Genomic DNA, 21,545 nt, shown 5'->3' on the forward strand with positions numbered 1-21,545 from the left:
ACGTTGTACATAAATATTTAATGTAATATGTTTAAATCTTGGTCTGATTGTGGCGCTGCGCCAGCGTTAATTTGTAATGCTCGACGAGGTGCTGTTGAAGCTTGTCGTTCAGCTTCCTCCCGGCTACAGAGTCCTGCACCTTCTCCACCACATCCTGCGCCTCTTTAAGGCGCAACTCAGCTTGATCCAGTAGAGCTGCTGCTTCTGCAGGCTGTCTGCGAGCACGTTCCTCCAGCGTGTGAGTCATCTCGATGAGTATGATACTGACATAGATGGCCAGCTTGATGCTGTGCGGATCGAGCTGCTGGCACACATTGTATAGCTCCTCGCAGAGACGCTGCTTACGGCCCAATTGGAGATCGCTTAGCGTGACTAGCTCTAGCCCCGGTTCATGACCATACAGCTGCACAAGCGTGTGCTTCAGATTAAACATGTGAAAGTGGTTGGTGTGCAGCAGCTGGGAGAGTCGAGCCAGCAGCAGCTCCACCTGGCTGGCTGTGGGTTGACCGGCCAGTAACTGCTCCACTTGCTCGGTCATGTGTGTCTGGACCTCCGTCACGTAGGCAGCGTCCACAATCATGGGGCAAGTATCGCACTTCCACTGGGTATGCTCATCAAGTGGGTCGACCGGCAGTTGAACACCTACGCATGACTTGGATACGTCACCCAGGCAGCGCATGGCACTTACATAGCTGCCATACTCGGTAGGATCCTCGCAGCGTGCGCAGCGGCAGCTAAAGTGCTTGGTCATGAGCAGATGATGTTGCCGCATTTGAGTGCCCCACAATATGTTCGTGTATGAGATCTTCAGATGGTCGCCCTTCTTCAGGTCGCAGCCCGCACACACCGCAATGCGCTGCGTGGCGGCATCGAACTGGAAGTAACAGTTGGGCTGGCAGGCGTGCTCCATCATGCAGGCCTGCCGAAACAGACCGCTTAGCTCTATGCCCGTGGCCAGCTCGATGACCATATAGTTGGTCTCGATGATGCCGCACAGGCGGTGCAGCAGCTTCGGCTCATAGTTGCTGGGCATGCTGCCCCGTTGCTTGCTCTGCTTGATGCGCTGCAGGAAACGCTGCTCCAGATAGCTCACAATCCGCTGCTCCGCTTCCTGCTGCAGCTCAGTGCCCAGGCGCTCCTCCTCGTGCGACTGCATCTCTAGCAGCATCTGCCAGCGTTCCGGCTGATGCTGCTGCAGCAGCAGGCACTTGAGCACCAACAACGCATCGTGGCGGTAATAGTCAACTAGAACACGTACATCCGCCTTGGCTTTGGGCGCATTGCCCAGACTAAGCACACTGCACTCCAATTTCTCGTGCTCGCAGCCGACGCTGCACACGGGCCAGCGACAACTGTTGGACGTCAAAGATTAAACTTTACTACAAAATATATAAAAACACGCACTACAAAGTATATAGAAATACCAATATGGTTGGGTCAAATGTAATTCACAGAATTCATGCGGTAACAGCCCGCAGGCTGAATGAATTGTTCCATAGGAATTGCTCTCGATACTAGCCGTAATAACATCCCCAAGAAATCTGTATACATCTCCTTTGTCTTTTTTTGATGCACAGTGCTTAACACTCACTTGTGACACAGATGCTTGTCCACGTGACAAGGCGCGTAGCAGCCTACGCATGGGACAATGCTGGCCGACTTCTCGTCGTCAGTGAGAAACCACTTGGGACCCACGACAAGCGGATCCTCAACGAATATGATCTGCTTGGCCTTGATGTTTTGGGTGGCCACCAAGTAGCGGCCCAGCTGGGCATCTTCCTGCTCCCTGAACGGCCGGCAGCAGCTCTTGTGCTGGGGCCAATGCTGCTTCTGGTGCTCCCCATTGCAGTAGCGTACGAGCTTGCAGCGGGTGCAGGTGAGCCTAGCGGCCACATGGCAAACGGCACAGTTGGCACTCGGGAACGTCATTCCAATGATCACTTCACGCTTCTCGGACACGCACTGATCTTATATGAGCGGAGAAAACTTATTTCGATTTCTCGTTTTCACTATTTATATTTAGCATCTTTTTCCAAACATTCGCCTCTGCTCACTCAAAATCTCTTCAAAATGCTCTTCGGCTCTTTCTCCTGAAACTGAGAGTCTGTATAGCCTGTATATACCTATATTTATATAGACATGTCGTATATATATAGAGGTAAATACACTGCACGAATTATATCTGAGTTGAGTTGCATTTTGATATTTTGAGTAGTATTTCTGCTTCTATAGAACATGAAATATATTTTTTAATTATATATGATTATACTATATTAATATATTCCAATTTGTAAAATATTAGAGTAATTATTGGCCAAAATCAGAATATGTATAGCGTCTTATGACATCCAGTATTCTGCATCCCAATTATAATTGACTTCGAGGTCATACAATTTAAAGTAGAATTCGATCCGTTTGAAATTTCATTTCTTTTCAAACTCACCAAATATCTGACGTTAACTTGGATAAAATCTAATTTCATAATTGAGGCTTGGCACACGGGTGAATACGTACACTAAGGTATTGACAAAATGACAAATTTTCCGGAAGAGATTTACCCGTACATATGTATTTCGTCAGCCAACTAGTACATTCCTAACATCGTGTATCCAGAAGGCTCCGTTATCGCAGACTGAACAGACAAGTTAATCCCGTCGTTTTGTATCTAGACCGAGACGTCCATAAGGCTGGCTCGTTAATATTTGTATAGCAAAACGAAATGTTCAACATCTGGAGAAATCTTGGCAATTATTTTGTGTATTTTAATTGCATCATTTTGGTCAGAATTGTAAGTGTGACTGTTTCGATTATTATTCAATTTTAAGCTATATAATTTTGTTAAGTAAAACTATATACTTACATTACCGGAGGAAACATTTCCGTTTATCTTTTTACCTGTTGATACTTTGAATTCAGAAGTCTTTCAGATTACCTTCCTATAAGATAAGCAGTCACTAGTTTTATATTTTTTTAATTGCTGCCTATCCTTCAGCACAGAATATCATGATGTATGCTTCATAGCGAGCGCTATAACAAAGCTCTTCAGATTCAATATTTATTTTTCATGGATAAAGAAACTTTCAATTTAATTTTGATTCAATCTATAGTGGCCAATGCTTTCTCAAAACCTTTCATAATTAAAATATTACAAAATACTTTCTATCGATATTAAGATATTCGCATCATATCATTACCATATATATCCGTTGATAAATGAAAAATTCCATAAAATGACAACCAACTTTTATTTAGTTTTCTGTTTTCTTCAAGCAATACAAAACAATTAGAATACATTCGATCCAAACCGTGTAAAACATTTATCTTAAGAATCCTTTTTCTGTTAATAATTTAGTTTTTATGTTAGCTCAGAGATGAGTTTAGACTTCTCCGCTTGATTGGGCTTATGGTTTGTTCAATGTGTGAGCTATGTGTTCTTATCATAAACTAATCTTGTTTATAGTCTATTTTGTGTAGGGGCATTAGCTTAGTACGGCTCTTGGGGCGCGTCCAAGTCTCGGTAGTGAGATCTGGCGCGGTAATCAAAACCACCGGGCCTGCAAGCAACGAGAATGAATGTGGTTTAGATTTAGGCATTATATACACAAATCTTATATAGTAAAACAAACATTTATTGCGGCATGTAATTGCATAATTGAAAGCATCAGAATCTTTGTATTTTATTAACTGAAAACTGAAAAAAATTAAAATCCTTAAATAGATCCAAACCCCAGAGGTTTTCAGTTTGTTTCTTGTGTTTTGTTTTTTGTTTCGTTTAATACAATCGGCATATTGTACATAAGTAAAAATTAAGTTTCTTTAGTCAAATTTAATGTAATATTTTTATATAGTTTTTGTTGTCCCCATTGGCTAGGAATTTGCTTAAATTGCTTTTTAGAACTGAGCTTGAAAATCGTATTTTGCGTTAACTGTGTGTGTTCTGCTTTTTGTGCTAATCAATTAATTAATTAATTAGTCAAACATATCGGAATTAACGGGCGCATCCAAATCATGGTAACCGATAAGCCGGCGTTGGTGTTCCAAGGGCAATTCTCTGCAAAAAATTTGCGACACAAGAAAGTTGTGACAAATTTCGTTTTAAGACCAACAACAAAACAAATGAAAGCAAATTAAAGAAGGCATATCGAGATCGGGACAAATACACTAGGCTCCTTATCGAGGTAAAATTCTTTGGATGTACAGAAATATATTTAAAGAATTATCTGATTTCTGAATAAGCAATAGAGAAATAAGTTTGAAAATTACTCACTAAAATATGAGACTACAATTAGCAAGACTTTTTAAAAGTACACAAATGTTATGAAAGCTCAGAAATACTTAAATCTGTAACGAATACAAAAAATATAAAAGTTTAACTATTCCGAGATATTTGGGAGCGGCAAACACTTTTAGAACTGAATCATTTTGAATATATATCACATATTAACATACTCTTGGCTTCTAATGAAAAACATATTTAAACAAACGGATTTTTAGGGATAATGACGGAAGCAAACGGCAAGAACCATGACCTGATTTATATACCGGCTAAAAAGGCAGACAAAATTCATACATTGACATCCAACTCTATTCTAAACGGGACCAGCTGCATTCAAGCATTTGTCTTGAGTTCTTCGAGGATGCTATACCCTAGCGCACTTATGTCTACGCATTTTAAATGCAAACAAATTGAGCTACTAACCTGCGCACTGGCGGAAAATTGCGTCCACCCCGTCCTCCACCGCCGCCCATCATGGGCGGTGCAAATCCATAAGGCATAGCAGAGAATGGCGGATACATAGGCGGCCGATAACTGTTGAAGCAAAATAAAGTTAGAAATATAATGAGACACCTCAATGTATGTGCCCACTTACCCGCCTGAGCCACGTCCAGACTCGGATTCTGTGCGCTTGGAGCTGCCTGGATGTTCCGGCAGCTGCGGCCGTTTGGGATCGCGTAAATAGTTGTTAAAATACTGCACCTCCTTGCGCACCTCGTCGACCTTCTCTTCGTGCTTGTTGAAAATATGTTTGCGTATGAACTCAGGACCCTTGAATTTCTTGCCTGACAGCGGACACAACCATTTGTCCTTGGCCAGTTCTTGTGTGTTGGCTTGAACGAATTTTTCCACCTCGGTTTCGGGATTCTTGGCGCCCAGCTCCTTAATCTCATCATCGCTGAGTTGCACGCTCTTGGTCAAGAACTGCTGCAGCTTCCCATCGTAAGCTTTGATGTATTCTTGGACATCATTGTTAGTGACACGCATAGGAGCTGGTCCACGGGCATGTATAATACCACACCGATTAGGCATTTCATCCTCGTATGGATACTCGCAGTGATTGTAGTAGTCCACCGAGTGCACAATGCGTAAATAAAGCACAAGTCGATCGAGAACTGAGATTAGCGACTCGTCCCGATCAATGGGTTCGCCTTCGCCATCCTTATTGTCGCCGGCCAGGCCGAGCAGTTCCTCTTCCTCGGCTGAGGCTTCTTCGATGAGGTAATCGGTTATGTTCTGAAGGACAGGATTCTTGGAATTGAAGCCATAGGTTGTTGAGTTACTTTCGCCGCTGCCATTCGTTGCTTCCTGGCCTGGATTGCTCTCCGCATCTGTTTCCTGTGCACGAACCGACTCGCACCACAGCTTAAATCGATCATCCAAATTCATCGCAATCTTAGCGCACAGTTTAATGTCAGCTCGCACAATCTGCTTATGCGCTGTGATTCCATTGGCAGGACGAACTCGTCTGCTCAAATCCCGATTCACAATGGCGCCCATTTCGCAGTCGCGCAAACGTTGATTGTTCAGGCTCCAGCAGATCTCTTTGATATTGACGTCGCGCGTAAACGTGATCCATCCGCGGCGATACCAGCGTCGCTCGACAAGAGGATCGGCAATAGCTACGCGCAGATAGCCACTGAAGCGGGTGCAAATGGCTTCGATCTCTGCCTTGGTGATTGACGGCGCCAAATTACGCAGAAATATAGACGAGGTGCGGTGCAAGGCTCGTGGATGTGGCCCATCTTTGAGCTTGTCCAAATCAATTGTCTCAGTCACCTCATTTGCTGCTGGCGCTGCAGTGTCTGCCTCGGAATTGTCTTCTATTTTCTCACCCTCCTCTTCGCCATTCTTTTCTGCTGGCTTGTCAGTCGTTCGCTGCTCCGTTTGCTCTACTGGATGATCAGTTTTATCTTCCTTCGGTTCCTCGCCGACTTCACTTTTGATTTCCACCGTCTCCTTAGGGCCAACTTCGCCTTCTGCCTGGGGACTTTCTTCGGGTGGCAGCTGTTTGGCTTTAGCTAATATGACTGCCTCCTCTTTATCTTTTTGTGCCTCCGCTTTTTGATCGGCGCGCAGCCCCTCTTCAACATCGTATTTCGCTTTCACCTTCTCATCATCTGATTCCGTGTCTGAGTCGAAGCTAGATGAAGACGAGCTGTCATCGTCGCTGCTATTCCGCTTTCGTTTCTTGATTTTCTTTTTCTTTAGCTTCTTATCGCCGTCACTTTTAACTGATTCAACATCCTCTGGCGCATTAGCTGGTTTCTCAGTAGTCACTTCTGATTGCTTTTCGCTGCTTTTGCCTGTCTCAGACTGCACTGCCATCGGTTCATCTTCATCCCAGTTTTCTTCATCGAAGTTAACGGGCCGTAAATTCTTTTGCTGCGGCGATACAGCCTCCGGCAAATCCTCATTATCTTTCTCGGCTTTTGTCTGCATTGGACTCTCAGGTTCTCGTTTTGCTACGGCAGTTGATTCAGTTGTTTCCGACTTGCGGTCGTAAACCACAGGCGGTTCTTTGGGTTTCTCGTCAAGTATCTTAAGATCTTCATCGGTGCCGCCCTCCAGTTTAATCACACAAGTGTCCAATACACGCACCAAAGCATCAGCCTGCGATGAATCAACCTTCACACTGCCAATGGTGCCATTCTCCAGTAGCTCCAAAAATACGTCTGTTCGCCTCTATAGATTTTAATAGATATATATAGTAACTCACTAATTGAAAATATAGAAAATTGAGTACCTTTAGAAAGCCTCGCTGTTCATCGCTCCGTCTCACGCTGTCTTCTGGATGATATTTGTTTTTGAACCTGCGAAAGACAAGGCTCAGCTTAAAAACAAACTTTACAAATTAAGCTAAATGTTAAATATAAACATGTTCAAAGATTAAGGTGGGCTATATATGTTTGGTGTATTATTGCAGGTAGTTTTCGATTTCCTCGCATCCATTAGCTTATAGACATCAAGTATTTATTTATTGGAACACATAGTTTGATTTGATTTGATTTGAATTTAGGTTTAGCTTTTGCATATGTACAAATTTCCCAAGGTCTTACCTTTGCAAGCGCATTCATAATGTGTATATGTATATATGTTATATATACGTTATATATATATATATATATATAAATTTAGGCATTTGCTCGCAACGAATTTAAATAGATCGCGGTTTCAAAAATATAAACACAACCCACGGCATTGCTCGCCGGGTAAATTTAAATTTTAAGTTATTCTTTCATTTTCTATTGAGACATAGGCAGAGGCTGAGAGGCAAAGGCTGAGGCTGTATCAGTGTCTCGTCTCTGAGTCTCAGATCGCAAAACGCCATAAAACCCATAAATAGCTGCAGAGAAAAACTTAATAATAAGTATACAAGAGGGTTATGAATTTTATGAATGCAGTCGCACTGAGAGAAATAAGTGCAATTAAATGAAAATTAAAATAAAAAATATAAATATAAATTGTTTATAATTAAAGGCAACGGAAGTCGAGAAGCTACTTCAGAACTCGCTTCTGGCTTTTTGCTTGGGTCGTTTTTTTTTGCTCTTGGCTAGGGAAGACGCATTCCAACTTACCACTCCTCGTCCTTGTGTGCCACAAAGAATTCGTTTAGCTGCTGTCTTTTAAAGTCCGTCTTGTACTCGGTGTATTTCCGCATCACTTCCGAGTCGGATATATTCTCGTCTTGAGTGTCCAGAAATTGTTTCAACGTTAGCATTGCAGGTTGCGTTTGTGTATCCCCACTGACACCACCTCCGCCTCCAGCAGGCGCTGTTTCCCGGGCAGACGAGCCGTGGCCGCCATGGGAGTATGCTGAGTGCAACGATTGATAATGATCGTTCCAGGCCTGCACGAGGTACGGATCGTAGCCTACAACACGAGTATACATATATATATTATGGAACTCGCCATATTAATTGCACATCGATTTACCAAAACGCGGATTGGATCTCATTTCACTGTCACCCCAGTCGGGTCGCATACGTTTCGCTGGCGGCATCTCTCGCCCCGGCGAGCCGTAACGCGGACGTGGCCCCGAGCCTCGATAGTCGCTGTAATCTGGGCGATGACGTGCACCGCCGCCGCCACCAGCGCCGCCTGCTGCCGAACTGCCTCGAAATGGATTGCTACGAGAAGAGCAGAAGAGATTGAACGATTCAACTAATGCCTACATAAGTCGCAACCAATTTTTATTCTACTTACCGCTCAGACCATTCGTCACGGGAATTAGCAGCTCCGCCCATGGGTCGGCGCTCGTCCCGCCGCTCTGGACGGTAGCTGTCCCGTTCGCCGCGAAATTTATCCCGACGCTTCCGATCGTATTCATCATCCGAATCAGCCATTTGTTGTCGACTGTAACAAACGATGCCAAATTGGAAATTCCATTATCAAGTGAAAGTTTGCACATTAAAATTTTTGGCGGTGGCAACAGAGACTTAACCTCAAATTTGGATTAGTACCGGTTGTACTTGAACTGTATATATGCTTAGAGCAATTGTATAATGTTCGTTATTCACGATAACGACTGAATATTTAGACCAACTACAAATATATATAAAATTTTTGTTTTTTTTTTTTCAGAGCTCATCCGCCATCTTGCCGCCTTTAGGTGAGAAAACGCTTACGTGTTGTTACAAAAAAAAATATTAAAGGAAAATCAAATATCAACACATTCTACAGCGTTGCAATTACATTTCCCAAGCTCGAAACTTTCTATTTTAATCACATTTACCTTTTATTTAATAATAATTCACTCTTTATTCAACTTTTATTTGTCCTACACTCCGTCGGCGTCTGGATTAAGAAGTAGATATGGCAGTAATTGCTATCGATACTTCGATACACTGTCGAAACAGTGTTGCCAGAGTGTTTAATATGAAACTGCAAATGTTGATAGCGCTGACGATTATTCACTTCGATTAATCTCGGAACCAAAGCAAAAAATATTATAATAAAAGCTTGCAAATCGTCTGACCATATTTTAAATATATATATTTTTTATTTTTGTTTTTACACGTTTCATATATATCGTATATATAGACTTTTGTTGTTGTTGTTATTATTATAATAATACGTATATGTACAGCTTAGTTTTAAAACTATTTAAAGTGTGTTCTGTTCTGTTCTGTGTAGTCTCTAATCCTATGTAAATATTTAATGTATGTAATGTAATTTTGTTCAAAAATGTATTCATATGCGCCCATTGACTGGCATTATAATCAGTTTTTAGTTAATGCGCTGCCACTCGATCGCCCAAAAAGTTACACATAAATATAGCAAATTACATCAACTCGTACATATACTTCTTCTGAAACTTAAGTCAAGTTCTAAAGTTCTTGAAGTATAAAAGTTATAATTTATGTGGTTTTTGCTTTTAGCAATACATAATGACAGTACTTCGAAACTTAATGTCAGTTTACATAGTATATATAATAAGTATAAGTATATATATATATATTTCTATATAGATAGATCAATGCACCTTAAGTTTTCAAAAGAAAAATAAGCTAACCTCGATAAGAACCATATAAAATAATAATCAAGTATGCATATTTAATTATTTTTTTCGGTTTAAATGCTAACAATCTCTACTTCTCTCTCGTTTTCGATTAACGTAATGCAGGAAAAGTGTAAATAGATTTGTCAAATGTTTGCCAAAATGAAAAAAGACTGGCTGCCTTCAATAGAATCTAAGCAATAAATAAGTTTTCTTTTCTTCTTTTTTTTTGGCAGTGTAGCGCTTCGAAACAAAATAGAGCTAAATTAGTATAAATGGGAAACATGGATTTTTCCAATTCTTTGGAATTTATAAAAGTTTCAAATTCTCTTACGTATTGTTGTTTGTTATTCGTCTGCTTTTCATTTAAAATATGTAATTGAATATATGTATATATATATTTATTTTATAATTTTTGTATTTGTTTCTGTTTTTGTAACTCTAAAATGCCACCAATTCAGTTTTAAGTTGTTTGTTTTCTCCGGATCTTTCATCATTCAAAAAGTTCACATTTCTTTCTCTTCCGCTTTCGGCTAATGTGCGTTGTCTTTAGCATAGATCGTATTTCAATGTAACTGTATTTTGTATCTTTGTGTGTTTAGTAATCCTATATATTGTAGATAATTGGGTAATTGTATATTACTGATTGCTACACATTGCAAATGAAATTTTCAATATTGACAATGTTTTCATTAGCACAGGCCAACAGGGCCAGAAGCGGAAAGTTAAGGCGGAACTCGAGTTTTGGATAGTTTCTAATATGGCTGATGAAGTTTTTGTTTCTGAAAGAGCTGCTTTATCCTTCCCAAGGATCATCCCAAGGGTTGTGCGGAAGCTGTAGAGTTTTTCGAACTGAATAGAGAAAGAATTCCCAAAAATCTGACGTGACAGGCTTCAGCCCTGTTCACCGACCTATGTTGACCTGTGCAATTAAATGAAATTTTAATTTATTCTATGATTTATTTCCTTTGAAATGCTGGCAGTGAGAAAACAAAACTGAAAATTTACAATTTCTCATTTTGTGATGGGATATCATATATATTATCTGAACTGCAGAAAGATTTCAAATGCCATTCATTTATTTATTTTTTTTTTTTGTTTTTGCTATTTTCCATTTACAACTATGATCGAGTGCTGCAAAAAATAGAAAATAAAAAAAGAATATAAAATGAATAAATAAATAAGAAACAGGTACCTCTAAGAAGGCATTTGGAGTGTGTTATCATATTTTCGAACGCAAAGTTGGGATTTGTTTTACTTGTTTGGTTTCTTTGTTTTGTTTTGTTTTGTTTTTTAGAAATTCAGCGAAACACAAAGATCATATTGTTTTCGTATGCTATTTTGTAATGTATATTTGTGGTTAGCGCTGATGCTAAGGTCTCGCTTGTAGTTACGTTTATTATTAATGCTCGAAAAACCTTTCAATCGTGTTTGTCATTTGAATGTTTCGTTTGAGGTAGTTTTCAATTCAGGATCAATATCTACAAGTTGAACACAAAACTTTCATCTTTCAATTTTGCTCATTCACTTTCTTTTCGTTTCTATCCGTCTCGTTAAGATTAGGCTTAGCTGTGTGCTTAATATGGGATTCGTTTGCTTCTTCTTCTTCTTCTTCTTCTTCTTCGTATTTAGACATATGTTCTAGGGATTAGTTACAGGGCAAAACAAGTTACAAGTTACACGTAACAGAAAACAGTGCATAAAAATTAAATAAAGTTCTTGTATTTGTCGTTTCTCTTGAATTCACAAAAATCTACATAACGATTTCTTCACGTACTCTCTGTCTTTTTTTTTTTGTTAATTTTATTTTGTGTTTTTGTTTTTTAATTTGTTATTATATGAATGGATATCTCAACAAGTTATTTACTTTAAATGTAGCTTAGGTTCATCTTTATAATTTTGTCAGGTTGCTTTCTTTTGTATGTTTCGTATTTGTATTTGCTTGTCGTAATGCTTGCTTAATATATATAGAGCGAGAGTTACCTACATACATATTTACAGTTCGACTTAGGCGTTAGGTATTATTAGGGTAAATCTTTGTCCTTTCTAGATATTATAGATTGTGTTATAAAAGTTGAGGGAAATGGTCTTATAGCGAGGGCGCGAGGAGGAGTTGAATCTTTAACTTATTTCATTTTCATTTTCATTTTACGTTTAGTTTAGATTACTTAACTTATACACTTGACATGACATCAGCCTGTTTAAGTACTTCTTTCATAATTTATAATTCATAATTATTTTTAATTTACAAATTAGAGTTTTTTTTATTTATTTAAAAGAGTTTTTAGCAAATCTTTGTTTGTATCATCTAAAGCTATTTCATAGCGCGTCTTATGTTTCTTTTATTTTTGTTTTTGTTTTTATTTATTGGGTTCTACTCTTAAGTTTCACCCATTTCAAAATCATTTCTGTATTTTCTGTGTTAGTTCTCCAATTGGCAAAACTAAAACTTGGACTACAACTAAAGAATAAACAAAGTCAATTTTCATTTGTTAACCCAAGCTGGTTCGCAGTACCCTTTGTCTCTTCCTCTGTTCTCCTAGCTTTCTTTCTCTTTATTATCTTTTATATTCCAAAAAAATTGTTTCATAGTTCGCTTTCCAATGCCGTTTTACATTCCAATATCTGAATTGCTACACTCGGTGAAAAGCTAACTTCACAGCCCTTTGCTTCGCATTTTAGCGAATTGCGTTCAATTCTGCACGTTATCGATCGATATATCGATACATCGGTATCTCATGATCGATACTTATCCTAAAGAGTCGTTGCCTTGCTCTTCGAGTTTAAACTGTTGTCGAATATATATAAATATGAACTGAAAATGTTAATTAAGATTGATTCATCTTCATGTATCTTCTTTTTCATTCGAATTCATATAATTGATCAATTTATCGATTTATCGAATTATCAATACTAAGCCTAACGAGTATATTCTTTCCTCTTCGGTTTGAAACTGTCACAAATAAATAATATGTCCAATTGCAATATGAAAACCTTTTTTGTTCTGCTTCACTTTTCCCATTCCAATTTGTCAATTTATCGGCCTATTTTGACTTATTCTAAAGAGTCTTAGCTTTCCTCTTGGTATTAAAACTATTGTCAAAAGATATTTGAGAATAAATAAAACTATTAAAAACATAATTTACTCTAAGCTTCACTCGTCAATTTATCAATTTATTGATTCACTGCCTTTTTTGCCAATCTCTATTACCAAATATGAAAAATAAGTAAAATTAAATTGAAAAATAAATAGTTCAAATAAAAACACAATTCTGTTTATGCTTGATTTTTTTTCGTTCAACATATTTTCATATATATTGTGTGTATATTTTTGTATATTTTTGTTTTGTTGTTGTTGTTGCATGTTCCATTTTCGCATTTACGTAAAATAGTAAAAATTAATTGTATATATATATTATGATAGAGTTTCTGTTGATTTTTACATTACAGTAAAACTACAAAACAAATTATATGAATAATCATTAAACGCGCGTTGGGCATACTTTAAAAACTTAAACTTTAAATCAAATTTATATTAAAATAATTATGTAAAGAAACTTAAGAGTGAGTTTTTTGTTTTCTTTTCTTTTGTTTAGGGTTTTAGTTTTTGTTTATGTTTTTCGGGTAATTGTTCCACTAATAGGTTGCTATTAATTATATTATAGTTAAATTATTCACTGTGTTTTTGTTTTTGTTTCTGTTTTTTTTTTAAGTGCAGTTTAAAAATAATCAAATTACAGCATTAAATTTATAATTTGTAATTTGTATTTTTTGCTATTTTCCAATATATTCAAAATGTGTGTGTGTAAAAATTATATATATTAATTAGTTTAAAATTAATAATAATAATAATAGTAGTAAGCATTAAAAATTGCACATATCAAAAAAATGTTCTGCCACTTTTATACACAATTAAAAAATGATGTTTAAATTTTACATATTTTGTTTTTTTTTCTTCTTTTTTTGTTTGTTTGTTTCTTTTTATGTTTTGTTGTATTTTACAAATGCTACTAAAATTAGAATAAATTTGATTTAAGTTAAAATAAGGCCAACAATTTATGTTTATTTCTTTTTTCCTTTGTTTTATACAATTTAAAGCAAAAGCAACAAAAAAAGAAAAAAAATTTAAATTGCATAACAAAAATTTCAAATATAAAAAGAAAAAAATTGCCAAAAATATTTCTTGCACTTTTGTTGTTTTTTTTTGTTTTGTTTAAAAAACAAAATTTTGATTATGCCAAATGTTGTTTAAAAAAAGTTTAATTGCTATATAATTTACAAATATTTATAAATTTTGAATTAAAATGTTTAATTTATTAATTAATATTGAAGTCTTTTGGTGTGTGTGAGTGTGTGTGTGTGTGGTGTGATTGAAACTGTTTTTGCCAGCAAAAATGTGCATTGATTTTTGTATATTTAGTTTTTAATTAATTAATACCGTTAATGCCTTTTTAAATTTTGAGTAAAACTCCAATCACTTTTTTTGTTTACAAAATGTTTTTTTTTTAAATTTCGCCAATTGTTTTTGTTTTTGTTTTAAGGAAAATTTTAAAAATTCAACTGATCGTAAAAATGTAAATTCTCAATTTTATGTTGATTAAAAAATATAAGGAGCGCATAAAGAGAAAATATATTCGTATGTATTTTTCTTTCATTTCGTTAATAATTTTTCTTACAGTTTTTTTACTCAGTTAATATGATTAAAAAAATATTTATAAAATCAGTCCAAGTTTGCGTGTGTTTTTTAGGTTTAATTTTAGTTCTTTAAGAGTTGGATTTCTTTTTTTTTTTTTTTTGTGTGTATCGTGAATTATGTAACTTAAATTAGTTGATGTTAATTAATTAGTACGTGGTTTATAGTTCAAGGTGTTTAAATCAAATTTACTCGCTGCTTCTGAATTACATGTACAGTTTTATATGTTTATATATACGTTTTTATTATACACTTGTTTTTATTGTAATATTATTATAAATTGTGTGTATTTGTTTTTATATATTTTTAAAATATAAACAATCTTTATTCTCTTTTGTTTTCATTTCTTATATTTTTGCATGACAGTTCGACAGGCATTGAATGTCGCAGGTCCTAACTTTTGTTGGAAATTAACAAAAGAAACTCAATGCAGTTTTTTGTATTTATATATAGTTCATATATATATATAATATATATATATGTTAAGGTATTCTTTGCATGAATTCTATGCCCTTTGCTTGAGAGTTTTCCAATTTATATATATATATATATATATATATTTATATATATATATATATATGTTTTAAGCATTTTCTGTTTTAGTTAAGAATTTGTTATATAGAATTAGTTGTGTCTGTGTGTTTGGGTGTGGGTGTGTCTGTGTGTCCCTATATACTATTATATTTTTTTATATATTCATAATGCCTTAGATCTAATATTTGCAGGCTTAACACTAAATAACTGCATTTTACGCTTACTCAAAAATGTTGTTCTCCAGATTTTCATATATATATTTCTATATATATATTTATATATATATTAGATCAAGCAATTGTGCCGTTACGCACTTATGTATTAAATCCACGCGCTCTGCTTTGTTTAGCTCCGTAAAAAAAAAACTATTTTGAATATGTAAAATTTGACAGTTTCTCCTGCTATATACAAATCGGTTGAATCTATTATCAAAGTGCCTAACGGTACAGCTCGGTCTATATGTGTATGTGTGTGTGTGTGAGTGTAAAGGTGTTGTACACAGCTGCCCAGCTCACTCAATAATGCTGCCCAGCAGTAGACCACCCACCGCCACGCCCACGCCCTCAAGCAGGGGCTATGCAGTGGTCGTCGAGTGCTCCGATTTGAGCGGCACTCCCATCAGAGCCATCGCCGTCTGCGTATTGGCATACATGTTGATATTCGCGCCTCCCCCATTGGCTACCGGCGCGGTCGTCGAGGTGGCAGGCACAGCGGCCGTGATGCTGGTGCTGGAGCTGGCGGCTGCTGTGGTGGGGCCCATAGCACCGCCGCCACCTATGTAATCGCTGGTCGTGCTGACAGCTGAGACGGAGCCACCGGGTAGTGGCAGCGACAGCGGCAGTGTGTGCACTGGCAGCGCGTGAAGCTGTTGATGCTGTTGCTGTTGATGCTGTGGCTGCTGCTGTGCGGCGGCAGCGAGTGCCGCCTGGGAGGATGTGGAGGCGGAGTCGGCGTCGAGGCCGGCGGCGATGGCGCCGCCGACGGCGCCGCGCATTCGCTCGGCTCGTCGCTGCTGCTCCTCCTGTTGGGCCTGGATATGGGATTGGACTGAGGGCGGTATGGCATGCACGTCCCAGATCTCTTCGAGAAACTTGGGCAGCTTGCGATTCTTGAGCTTAAGCGAGAAGCACATCTCGGCGTTCTGGTTACCCAGCGTGCGCAGCTCGGTGAGTATGGAGAGCAGTTTGGCGTAGAAGACGAGACTCATGGAGTCGCCGCAGTGGCGATTGAGTATATAAATGCGTAGCGTGTCGATGTAGTAGCTCTGTATCGCTTCAACCAGCTGGGCCTTCTCGAGGCCCGGCCGGTCCGAGAAGATCACAATGGCAGTGAGTAGCGCGTACTCCACGTTGTCCACCTTCATCGAGAACATCTGCCGGCAGAAGTGCAGCAGATCCTCAATGTTGTCTGCCATTCCGGCCATCTTGTACGAGTCGCGCGTATACGATCGATTGTTTGCAAAGTATATCGAGTCCGAATTGTGATCGTAGCGTCGGGCCATGCGCAGCATCATCACCTCCGATGAGCAGGCCTGCAAGCAATCGATAATTATCGATCTGCCATTGAATTGAGCTCTCGCTTACTGATTAGCAATACTCACCTTGAGTAACGTGATCTGATCCTCTTGCGGTATCTTTGTAAACGCTGGTAATCCTTTCGCAAACTCCACGATCAACTGCACTGTGAGTATGGTTATCTCGGTGATGTGCCGAAAACTGACATCCGTCTGACTCTCATTCTCATCCGGTTGACTCTGCATAGTGAGAAGGAAAGCGGAGAGTCCATTATTAGATGCGAGCAAATTATAGGAGAGTCGTCACATAGCTTGAGACTATCTATGGAGGTGAGGCACTTACCATAATACGCTTGAGATCCTCTTCGGATGGCTGCTCATAGCCATCCTGATACCAAATTAATTTATATATAACGGCCAATTGATTGAACGTTAATGGAGGTATATTGCGCGCTTGACACTCGGCCAAAATATCATCAGGTAGTAGCTGTAGGGAGATGCATTGTTTAGTGACTAGCGATAGCTATCGATGGGAGTTGACCTACCGGAATTGTGGCATGCTGTGGCGCCTCGCACGTCATGAGGTCGAGAATTTCCTTCTTGACGTAATCGTGGGTGCCGTGGAGAGCTCCAGCGGGGCCGCCGGCGCTGTGCTGTGAGCTGGGCGAGCTGGACACCTTGTCCTTCTCCTTCTGGGCCTTCTTCTCGCGCCGCTTCATCGCGCACTGATTCTCCGGCACCACGCACTCGGGCCGCATGCCCACGGCCAGACACTTCTTCAGCCGGCACTCCTGGCACTTGCGACGCATGTACATATCCATCTCGCAGGCCCGTCCAAATTTGCAGCAGTAGTGCGCATTCTTCGTCACGCTGCGCCGAAAGAATCCTTTGCAGCCCTCGCAGGTGAGCGCATTGTAATGATAGCCGGACGCTCGATCGCCGCAGACGAGGCACAGCTCCTCCTGCAGCCGGGGCGCCGGCCCCTTCTTGCTCTTCTTCGCATCGCAGCCCTCGTTGACCGAGTAGCCGTTGAGGCTGCTCGAGGGCGAGAGATCATCGCGACCTGTAAACAGATCCAAATTCGATTCAATTGATTTTGATTTATTGTGTTTTTTTTTGTTTTTTTTTTGCGATTTCCGTGAATTTTTTAAATATAAATCGGTTTGTTGTTGGTTTACATAAAACATCAGACCCAAATAAATAAATTTTGATTCAAAAAATTTGCAAGCGAAAAATTAAAAATCAAAAGAGAACAAAATCAGAAACAAATTCCCCAGCGAACAGCCCAACAGCCACAAGTTCCTTCACGTCTAGCTGTATATCTACATAAGAATATTTAATATCTAAATAGCTGTATCTGTATCAGTATCTGTATCTGTATCTGTAGCTGTATCTGTCTCTGTAAATGTATCTGTAGCTGTAGCTGTATCTGCATCTCTAGCTGGATCCGTATCTTTGTCTGCGAACGAGGTCTCTAAGCAGAGCAATGTACAAAGTTTCGACAAAAAATTTAAAATTCAATTACCGTGCGCTCAAAAATCATCGCATTCAAAGAATTTGACTCTATAAGAACGAGGTAAAGGTAAAAATAAATATACAAATCAAATTAATCAGAAAAGCCCAATGCAAATATGAGAAATCTGCACAGAGTTTGATAAACTCTGCGTTATTCTTCAAACTTGATCGATAACAAGTTTATCGATCTTCGATCATTTATGAATTTATGCATGATGAATAATACAATAATAACAACAATCTATAATCAATGTAAAGTGTATTCTATGTGGACTGTAAGCTAGTATTCTAATGTGGAACATAAATATGTTTAGATGCATAGTCAAAGTGGATGTCATTACGTAAATCCAACTGATAGGCGTTACATCATTGTGGAACTCATGTGGATCATGTGTGGATGTAATTGGGAATATATGCATATTAATATTTATCGACAAGGTCTATTGCATGTGGATCGTATGTGTATGCTGCCCGAGGCAGCACATCTGACAGATGTGGATTGTATGTAACACTTATAAATAGAAGTAAAAAGCAACTGATATCGATTTGAATATTGACTTGTTCGTCGGTGACTTGTTCCGCACTGTGGACTGTGGACTGTGGACTGTGAAGAGCCCGGGCTCAGATACATTCATACAAATAGTCACGTTCTGGGCGCCCATTAGAAGAAGGTGGACGAGCGAGAGAAGGGGCAAAAGGCATATCAAGTGCAAGCTGTTGTGTGTGCAAAGACAGTAATAATCGGGCAGCCTGATGGATGACTAGATGGATGGGCTGGGGCATGTCCCAAGTAGATAAAAAGATACGACAAAGAGGCGTTGCAGCAGCTACGGCAGCGTTCAGCGTGCCGCGTGCAGCGTGCAGCGTACAGCTTAGCAGCAAGACACTTGACTAAGAAGCCAAAGCACGAGCACTAAAAAACACTTGGACGACAAGTGCAAAAGCTTTGCCACGCCCACGAGCATTGCAGCCCGCTATGATGAGGGCAAGGCGGTGTATTGTCGGCATAACACAGTTTTTTTTCTTTCTCGTCTCTGCTTTCAGCCGGTGCATGCCACACGCTGCACCTGCTGCTGGCTCTGTTGCTGCAATGATATATTGCGCATACACCCTGCACTCCCGCCTCGCCCACTTTCCCTATGCACACAGTTGTTGCTGCCCCGTTTCAATTTCACTGCCACAGCAAAGGCAAAAAGCAAAAAGCAAAAAGCTTCGCGCTAAATAAAATGAAATAAAACGCGGCGTCATGCAAACTTCGTCTGCTTCAGCAACGATGACGACGACGACGACGACGACGAGGACGACGACGCCAAGTTGACTGCAAAAATTTTCACTGCAGCGTGCAACGTGCAGTGTGTGGCATGTGGCATGTGTATGTGTATGCGCCTGGTAAATGAAAAATGCAGTAAATTGCTGTTGCGGCAAAGAAAAAGTGTGTAGCAGCAACAACAACAACAATGACAGCAGCAGCAGCAGCAAAGAAAAAGAAAAAAGTAAAAACCTGACCAACCACACAATCAACACACTCACACACTCACACACACACACACACACAGCTGTGTGCGTGTGTGCGGCTCCCTAGGCGTTGTTTTTTTATCGCTGACAACGTCATGCAATGTTTGGCATTTTCATGGCTTGTTTGAGCTATGCAACAACAACAACAACAGCCATAACAACAACAACAACAACAACAAAAGAGCTAAGCAACTTATTTTAATCACCAGGTTTGAGCCACAACAAGTTAAACTCCAGCGCTGATAACTGAAAACTTTAATGGAATTTCTATGGTTGGAAATTTAACACAATATTGATTAGAGCTTGGCATGAGCTGAAGAGATTAACTTAAGCTGAAAGCCAGTTAACTGTTAATTAGCTAGTCAAATATTTGTCAAAGTTAGAAATATGAAATTTGGGGATATAGAGGTATATATATTCAATAAAGAATAAAGACAAAGTATGCTTGGATTGTATGTGGAAGGTATTTGGGTGGAATGTGGATTTTAGATGAATGTTATCTTATGCGAATCTCTAACAATTAGAATATTTTCCAAGCTTAAGCTAATGAACTTTTAAGTGAACGAGAATCGAACAATTTTAGCAAGTTGATTTGGAATTACTTTTTCTTCAATTATCGATTATCGATTATTATTATTCGATTGATTCATTCATAGATTTTACAAGCATCCACAATATGTAAATAGGGCAAAAGTTAAGTAATTGTAATTGCATTTGTTATACACTTTTAAAGAACTTCTTTGTCTACTATATTCAAAATGTATTTTGTTCCATGTGGATTATATGATGGATTCTATATAGTCAAATTACATAAATTAAAAGTTAATCTAAATTTATCATATATTTATCATATCTTGATTGTATAGCTAGTTAAGATAATAACACTATGTGGACTGCATGTAGAAGATAATGCAAAATTTTCAATTGGAAGTTAAGCTTTCAATCACTCCAAATATAATGAAATTGAAGTTATTTTGAAAAGTTATGTGTGAAGTGGGCGCCAGGTGGCGCTAGAGCAGCTGTGAGCGGTGTGTGGGGCGAGCTACGTCAGCAGTTATTGGCCGCCATTTTTCGTTTGCGATTACCTCAGGTTGGAGGCGGTGTGCTCCAGTGTAACGCGTAACGCATCAGCCTGATGAATTATTATATTTCATATACAAAATATAAAAATAAAAGCTACAACAACTACAACAAACACAATCGCAGCGCAACATTTCATTTTGCACTATGAAAAGACTTTTTTCCAACTCGCACAGCACCAAGGAACGTCATGAAGTAACAAAACAAAGGCGGGCAATGGGAAAAAATGAAATGAAATGAAAAGAGCAGAGGAGAAAGAAGAGAAAAAAATAAACGGAAATATAGACGCCAAGCCAAGCACAAAAACAAAACAGAAAAGGCAGCCAGCTACAGCAGCGACGGTGGCGACCTCCATGCCTCCCTCTCATTCACTCCACACACCATTCAAAAGCCGAGCCCGGCCTCTGCCCACATTTGGAGTTCATTGTGTTATTGTGCTTGGTCGTCTCTCGGTCTCGGTCTCGGTACAACGCTGCGCCGCACTACATACCCACATAATCCATGTAAACGTCCGAAAGCTACGCGGTAACTGAGATGGAGACAAAGGCGGCGTCAGCGGCAGAGACACAGGCAGCGACAGCGACAGTAAGAGCAACAGAAGCCATAGCTATGGCCACGAGAGCACAACACAAACTGGGAAACTGCAGTCGACGTCGCCGCTGCTAGCCGCCAAACAACAAGCACAGCAGCCAGCCGCGGCGCTGGCGCTCAAGCACCAATACACATGCATACAACAACCGCAACAACAACAACAGTACGCACATGTAGCGGGCGCTCTCTCTGTCTTTGCTGCACTCTCACGATTTACTGAGTGCTCGCTCGCTCTCTTTCTTTCTCTCTATCTCTCCCTCTCTCTCGCTGGGAGTTGTTGCAAAAGCAGAAAAATGTTGATGTAGGCCTCGAACATGCAGTTTGCCTT

The 21,545-nt window shown here is 39.2% G+C and overlaps 3 protein-coding genes across 7 annotated transcripts in view; all 3 read right to left on the reverse strand.

Annotated features, from left to right (window-relative positions):
- Positions 1 to 8: 8 nt before the first annotated feature.
- Positions 9 to 2,008, reverse strand: LOC111604351 (SET domain-containing protein SmydA-8). The gene is made up of 2 exons (XM_023322416.2): positions 1,592 to 2,008; positions 9 to 1,352 (listed from the first exon to the last, which is right to left on the reverse strand). Exons 1-2 carry the CDS (start codon positions 1,927 to 1,929, stop codon positions 32 to 34), a joined length of 1,659 nt encoding a protein of 552 aa, XP_023178184.2. The 5' UTR covers positions 1,930 to 2,008; the 3' UTR covers positions 9 to 31.
- A 1,961-nt stretch (positions 2,009 to 3,969) lies between these two features.
- On the reverse strand, positions 3,970 to 9,091 carry LOC111604334 (serrate RNA effector molecule homolog). The gene is made up of 8 exons (XM_023322394.2): positions 9,012 to 9,091; positions 8,483 to 8,632; positions 8,213 to 8,406; positions 7,855 to 8,149; positions 7,023 to 7,089; positions 4,872 to 6,961; positions 4,700 to 4,810; positions 3,970 to 4,051 (listed from the first exon to the last, which is right to left on the reverse strand). Exons 2-8 carry the CDS (start codon positions 8,620 to 8,622, stop codon positions 3,970 to 3,972), a joined length of 2,979 nt encoding a protein of 992 aa, XP_023178162.2. The 5' UTR covers positions 8,623 to 8,632; positions 9,012 to 9,091.
- A 6,016-nt stretch (positions 9,092 to 15,107) lies between these two features.
- The window catches only part of LOC111604337 (ecdysone receptor), a 109,628-nt gene continuing 103,190 nt past the window's right edge, over positions 15,108 to 21,545 (reverse strand). For 4 of the 5 annotated variants that reach the window (XM_030226117.1, XM_030226119.1, XM_030226118.1 and 1 more), the window contains 4 exons: positions 17,062 to 17,579; positions 16,860 to 17,003; positions 16,604 to 16,756; positions 15,108 to 16,534 (listed from right to left, as the gene is read on the reverse strand). In XM_030226117.1, coding sequence (XP_030081977.1) covers positions 15,578 to 16,534; positions 16,604 to 16,756; positions 16,860 to 17,003; positions 17,062 to 17,579 — 1,772 coding nt within the window. In that variant the 3' untranslated portion in view covers positions 15,108 to 15,577. Of the gene's footprint in view, positions 16,535 to 16,603; positions 16,757 to 16,859; positions 17,004 to 17,061; positions 17,580 to 21,116; positions 21,131 to 21,545 lie in introns of those variants that run through there. The other variant, XM_023322399.2, reaches the window with a different exon arrangement.

This window comes from Drosophila hydei, unplaced genomic scaffold (assembly GCF_003285905.1).
Source record: "Drosophila hydei strain 15085-1641.00,03,60 unplaced genomic scaffold, DhydRS2 tig00000060-arrow-pilon, whole genome shotgun sequence".
Taxonomy (NCBI): domain Eukaryota; kingdom Metazoa; phylum Arthropoda; class Insecta; order Diptera; family Drosophilidae; genus Drosophila; species Drosophila hydei.

What these genes read in the sequence shown, in the direction of transcription:
- LOC111604351 (XM_023322416.2), bottom strand. Translation starts at nt 1,929, where the DNA reads ATGACGTTCCCGAGTGCCAACTGTGCCGTTTGCCATGTGGCCGCTAGG. An exon ending in GACAAGCATCTGTGTCACAA is followed by an intron (nt 1,353 to 1,591) that starts GTGAGTGTTAAG and finishes GACGTCCAACAG; the next exon opens with TTGTCGCTGGCCCGTGTGCA.
- LOC111604334 (XM_023322394.2), bottom strand. Translation starts at nt 8,622, where the DNA reads ATGGCTGATTCGGATGATGAATACGATCGGAAGCGTCGGGATAAATTT. An exon ending in CGTGACGAATGGTCTGAGCG is followed by an intron (nt 8,407 to 8,482) that starts GTAAGTAGAATA and finishes CTCTTCTCGTAG; the next exon opens with CAATCCATTTCGAGGCAGTT. An exon ending in AATTTTCCGCCAGTGCGCAG is followed by an intron (nt 4,052 to 4,699) that starts GTTAGTAGCTCA and finishes AATTTTTTGCAG; the next exon opens with AGAATTGCCCTTGGAACACC.